At 67.2% G+C, this 5,865-nt stretch overlaps 1 protein-coding gene across 2 annotated transcripts; it reads right to left on the reverse strand.

Annotated features, from left to right (window-relative positions):
- Positions 1-815: 815 nt before the first annotated feature.
- On the reverse strand, positions 816-5,630 carry RNF208 (ring finger protein 208). Of its 2 annotated transcripts, none has more exons than XM_027470823.3 (2): positions 4,933-5,630; positions 816-3,642 (listed from the first exon to the last, which is right to left on the reverse strand). In XM_027470823.3, the coding sequence occupies exon 2, from the start codon at positions 2,974-2,976 to the stop codon at positions 2,155-2,157; it is 822 nt and encodes a 273-aa protein (XP_027326624.2). In that variant the 5' UTR covers positions 2,977-3,642; positions 4,933-5,630; the 3' UTR covers positions 816-2,154. The 2 variants fall into 2 exon arrangements, with proteins under 2 accessions (XP_027326624.2, XP_027326625.2); XM_027470824.3 differs by lacking the exon at positions 4,933-5,630 and adding an exon at positions 4,614-4,818.
- Positions 5,631-5,865: the final 235 nt, after the last annotated feature.

The raw sequence follows: 5,865 nt of genomic DNA on the forward strand, positions 1-5,865 counted from the left end.
TGTCCTCAGGTGTGCTCAGCACTGCGTTGTTCTGTCCTCGCTTGTGGCTCCAGCAGAAAGGAGCTGCTGACACCCCGGGGAGCTCGACCCTGGCAATTGCTGCTTGTCCTAGCCAGAGATTTCCCATTGCAGCAACCCCAGGTGTCCCTTGGAGAAAGCACTGGGTGCTCGCTGCAGATGCTCTTTGCCTGCACTGCCATGCACAGGGTGCAGCTGGATCTCACTGCCCAGGTTTGTGCAGATCTGGGTCCTGTAGAACATCCTCCCTTGTCCAAACCACAGCCTGCCCCTGGTCCTGCAGTGGTGCCTGCCCCATGCCTGTGGGGCTGCCCCGTGCCTCCCTGTACCACCGGGATGCCCTGTGTGGGCTGTGTTGCAGGAGGACCCACACCGGCCCTGCAGCCAGAGAGGGGCAGAGGGAGCCCACCCCTGCCCCATCCCTGCCCGTGTCCCTTTGCCTGTGGGTGCCACCAGGCTTACAAATTTTCCTCCCCCCATATACTTAATCTCTTGGGGAGGATCAGATCTCCTGGCTATTCAAGATCGCAGGGTGTGGATGGGGCAGCGTCCTGTTACGGGGCATCCCACAGTGCCCAGCTGTGGGGCTGGGGTCTAGGCAGGGAGGAGACACAAACACACAACCAGAGGGGGATGTGGCAGCCCCTGCTCCCCAGGAAAGCCCATCCTTGGGGTATCCCACCACCACCACAAACCCCACGAACCACGTGAGGACAGCGTGGTGTCCTGGGCACACCCCACCGGTGCGCAGCTCCGCTCTCCCCGCAGCATCACACCCCCAACATCCTCGCTTGCTCTTCGTTCCAATATAATCTTTATTGGGGAGACTGATTGGGGTTGAACAAGGCCGGGTATAAAACATGATCATTGTCACAACCAGCAGCGGGAGGCATTGGCAGAGCAGAACAGAATTGGTATTGGCCCCCGTTCTCTGCGCCCCCCCAACCCTGGGCAGCAGGGTGGTGCCAGGGCTTCGCTGGCAGCGGTAACTACTCCTCAGGGCAAGCGATGGAGGCCTGGTCCTTCTGCCTGGGTGGTTGCTGGGCTCCAGCTGGTGCTGGGGCTGCTCCTTGCTCCTGAAATGCCTGGGAGCAGAGTGGGAGGGGGCAGCTCCATGGGCCCCCCCCAGCTTCCCCAGCTCCGATGTCCTGGGGGCTGTGCTGGGGCTCTGCCTCCTGCCCTGGTGCTGCAGTGCTCAGCCCCATCGGAGCACCTGCAAATTATGGCTTTTTCTTTTTTACTTTGTTTGTTTGTTTATTTGTTTTTTGCTTTTTTTTTTTTTTTTGGCAGCAAACTTCCCCCTCCAGATGCCCTGGAGAAAGCAAGACAGTGCGCAGGAGGCTGCTGCCCCACAGGGCATCAGTGTAGGGCACAGGGTCCCTCGCAGCCTTGGGTGGATGAAGCCACAGAGAACGGGCACAGAGCAATGCCTTGGTGAACACACAGCGGCCTGGGACAGACAGGGAAAAACAAGAATCCTCCAAAACGAGGACAAACAGGAGCTTTCCTCAGGGGCCTGCGGAGGAAACGGGCCGCGTGTCTGCTCACACCGGTGTGGCGGCTTGGCGTGGCTTCGGCAACTCAGACGCACGGCAGCTTGGCCGCTGAGATGAAAGCTTTGGCAAATAACTTACAGAGAAGGGGGGGGGGGGGTGATGGGGGCCTGTTCTCACACCTGCTCCTGTCCCGTGCTGGGCACCGTGCCGCTCTGGGGCCCCTCGTGCCGTTACCACCAGCTGCGGGGCGATGGGTAGGGTGTCACCGGTGGGACTGAGTGTCCATTCTTGGGAGAGGAGGGAGAAGCCCCTGGGATGCTCGATGCTGGTCGCAGTGGGGCTGCCACAGATGCCCAGGGGTGTGCCAAGACCCTGATCCTGATGTCCCTCTCCCTGAGCACCACTGGCACGTGGGGGGCTGCCACCAGATCCCCGCCATGTCCCAGAGCGCAGCATCCCCACCACCAGCGCTGGTGAGCCCAGAGTGGGAGTGAGCCCATGTCCGTGGCTGTAGGAAGGATCAGCTCTGCCCCCTCCACGCACAGCTGGATCGCCTGGAGCCAGGGGCTGGCAGGGCGCAGCACCATCCTCTGTCCTCTCCCCGATGGGGCTGGGCCGGGGCAGGGCGCGGGCGCGGGCCTCACATGATGGTGCAGGAAGACAGCGGATTTCGGATGTGGCAGGTGCAGGCGGCCCCGCAGTACTGGCGAAAGGTCTGGTAGCAGCTGCGGTCGGTGTCGCTGCTCCACTGCACAGGGTTGGCGGCCAGGGCCTCGGCCGGCAGTCTGTTGAGGATACTGGTGTTGACAGCCAGTGCCGCCAGCCCATAGTCGGTGAAGAGCACGGTCTCCCGCTTGCAGGTGGGGCAGGAGATGAACTTGTACTTGGGGCAGGACTCGTAGAGGATCTGCAGGCACTCCTCGCACACCGAGTGCAGGCAGGAGAGGATGCGGGGCCGCTTGTTGGTGAAGTTGTACATGTGGCCGCAGGTGGGGCACTCGAGGGGCTCGCAGGGCGTTGAGGGGTGCAGCACGTACTGGTTGACGATCACCTCGTCCGACGGCGGCTGCCGGTGGTAGCACACCTCTGAGCTGCCTTTCCGCTGCCCCTGGTACCCGCGCTCGCGCCGCGGCAGGGGGGGAGTCCGGGGCAGCGGCAGGGGACCGGGGGTGGCATCCAGTGCCGGGATGTCCCCGCACGCCTGGTTGACGATGATCTCGGACTCGGAGGGCCACGCGCGCTTGGCCACGAGGGGCGGCTCACGGCGTGGGGCCGGTGTGTAGCGTGGCTGCGATGCTTGCAGCTCTGAAAACTTCTCCGGGTGGATGATTTTCATCGCCTCCATTTTAATGATGACCTGTTGCCCTTTCAGACACGACATGAGTATGGTTTTCACATTACTGTCCACTGCTCTGGGTTCTCCGAGGGACGCCTGCATGAGGCTAAAACATGCCGGCAGCATGCAGCGCTTTCAATCTCGTTCTGGCCATGAAGCAGGAGCAAGGGGGGCAGCTGCCAGCACAGGACATCCTGGGGACATGGGGGACGTGCAGGCCCTGCGCCCCTCTTCTCCGGCCACCCCGGGGTGCCGGAGGCGCGCAGGGGAAAGCGGCGCTCACGGCCGCATCCTGCCCGCGCCCGCCTTTGAGGACGCTCTCGGGCAGGCGATCAAAGCGTCTGCTCCCCGTGGCGCCTCACGGGACGTTAATGTGACATCGCCTGCCACTCGGCAGCTCCCCCCTTTGCCCTCACTGGCACTTCCACACCGGACAGGCTGCAGTCAGAAATGGCAAATGGATGCCTGCAGTGCTGGGCGATGCTCGGGCAGGCAGCTTGGGGGGGGGGTGTGCTGTGGCAGAAATGTGGGCAGTGCTGCGGGGGGCAGCCCCCGCCTCCACCCAGCCTTTATTCCTGTTTACCGCCTTGGGTTCCTCGTGGCTCTGAAGAATGTTTGCAAATTCCTTTGCTCTGACTTCCCGGCTCTCCCACTTGCTGTCACCGGCAGCTCCCGCAGGGCACGGGGCGCATCCCGCCCGGGCGGGCGCTCACCTTGCCCGGCGCCGGGGCTGCTACATGCTTTCTCCCCACTGTGGCCAGCGCCTCCGTCCCCAGCTCAGCTTCGTGCTCACTGGAAAGGAAAAGCAAGAGGAGGTTGGCTCCTGGGCTGGCTGGAGCTCTGCCGGACAGTGCTCCCTGCGGACGCATGCCTGCCTCCATCCTGTCAATTTGGCTCTCTGCTGCCCGCAGCACCGGCCCTACCGGTCCTGTCCATCTGCCCTCCATGCTTTGGGCCGGCGGATGTGGGAGCTGGAAGGTATTTCCCCCCGGGCATCTCCTCCATGGCTGGGAAAGGCCCTGTGGACCCCCCTGCCCTGGGGACCATGCCCGGGCAGTGCGGGGGTCCCTGTGTGCCCCACTGGGTGTGCAGGGCCCTCTGGGGGGGGCTCCCCCCCCGGCCTGCCTGTGCTCAGGGCTTTCGCTCACGTTTAGCCCCTCCTCTGCTCTGTGGATCTATTTTTACCTCTATCGCGCGCTCCTGATCTGTCCCTGCTATCATCTCTCCCCCTCCACGGCTCCCTGCCCTTGTCCCAGAGCTGCTGGGGATGTCGGGCCATGTTTGGGGACAGGCAATGGGGTACAGGCAGCCAGCCCGAGGCCATTTTCTCCCTTGGGCAGACCCAGCGACAGCCTGCCTCTCCTGGAAGGGCGAAGGCGCTTCTCCTCCATCACACTGCAAATCCTGTTAGCAGGATGCCTGCTCCCACCGAGCCCTGCCAGGCATGACAGAGGGGACCTGGGGGGGCCATCTGGCTGAGGAGGGGGCACTGATGGGTCAGGGGGCTTCAGCCCTAGATGCCCAAGAGTTGCGGGGGCTGGATCCCTGCCTGACCCCAGGAGGGATGTCCGGGAGGGGGAGGGGGGGGACATGCCCTGGCTGCACCGGATCCCGGGAGCATCCTGCAACACCTGCCCCGGGGAAAGCGGCCTCGCATCCCGCACCCCACGTCCCGCACCCCACGACCTGCAGGCAGCCCAGGCTCCCCCCGCTCCCAGCAGCAGCCCCGGGGCCAGCTGCCCGCAGGGCTCACGCAGCCTCACCCGCAGCACGATGGACAGGATTCGGACAGGATTCGGACAGCGGCCGCCGCACTCGCGCTGTCACACCCCTTCAGGCTGAGCCCTCGCAGCTCCCCGCGGTGCCTCGCACCAACACCAGCCCCCGGGGCCCCGCGGCCCCCAGCATCTGCCCCCCGCAGCAAACTGCGGGCACGAAGCGCTGCGCACAGCCCGGCGGTGCACACACACATTGCACACACACACACACACACACACTCACACTCACACCCGCGCCTGCGTGCCCGCGGGGCGATGCTCCCGGCCAGGCCGGCCGAGAGCCCCGGTGCCTGCGGCTCGTTACCTGCGTGGCTGCAGCCCCGGGGGCGACGCTTCGGATGCGGGGTCCCGCTGCGGCCGCGTCCTGCTTTCAGCCTCCAGAGCCCCTCTGCGGCCCCGCGGCCGAGGCGGGGAGGCCCGGGCGGCTAAAGGTTATCTGAAAGGCAGGCGGGGGGACGCGGGCTCCGCGGGGATGCTGCCGGCTGCGCGCCCGCCGCGCCCGGCTTCCCACGGCCCCGCCGCCGCCTCGGGCAGCCCGCCCGGCCTCGGCGGGGCTGCGGAGGGTCTGGGGGGGGGCGATCCCCGGGCGGCCTCCCGCAAAGGCCGGGGCTGCCGGCGGCCCCGCCGCCTCCGGTAGCTCCGCCGGGGGAGGAGGCAGCCCCCGCAGCCCCGGCCGCGCAGCGCCCCGGAGAGGGCTGATGCAACCGAGCCGGTGCAGGGCTGGGGGGCCGCCGGCCGGCCCCGGCCCCCCGCTCGCCGCTCGGCAGGTGCAGGGCTCCCGGCCGAGCCCCGGCGCTGGGCTCCCGGCGCTTCCCTCCCCGCCGTCCCCCGGGGCTCGGCGCTGCCGGCGGCGCGGGCGCTGCGCGGAGGCGCTCCCTGCGCGCTCCCGGCGCCCGCAGTGCCGCTGCAGTGGTGCAGCCGGCTCACATTTCTCTCTCTCTCTCTCTCTCTCTCTCTCGAGCAGCAGCAGCAGCGCGGGGCCCGCGGCCGCAGCGCCCTCCGCCCCCCGCCCGCCCCCTCCGCCCGCCGCGGGGCCGCCCCGCTCCTTCCTTCCTGCCCCGGCCCCGCCGCCCCCCGCCGCCGCTGCCCACCCCCGGCCGGGACCCAGCGCGGAGCTCCGGGGGGGGCTGCAGTGACTCAGCAGCCGGCGCTGCTGCGAGCGCTGCCGCGCGGGGGGCTCCTCTGATGGGGTGCGGGGGGGACGAGGGCTGGGGTCCCACCAGGGGTGGTGGAGGGG

The sequence above is a fragment of the Anas platyrhynchos genome, chromosome 18, assembly GCF_047663525.1.
Source record: "Anas platyrhynchos isolate ZD024472 breed Pekin duck chromosome 18, IASCAAS_PekinDuck_T2T, whole genome shotgun sequence".
Lineage (NCBI taxonomy): Eukaryota > Metazoa > Chordata > Aves > Anseriformes > Anatidae > Anas > Anas platyrhynchos.

Bases quoted from the DNA above. Each gene is read 5' to 3' on its own strand.
- RNF208 (XM_027470823.3), bottom strand. From the start codon at position 2,976: ATGCTGCCGGCATGTTTTAGCCTCATGCAGGCGTCCCTCGGAGAACCC.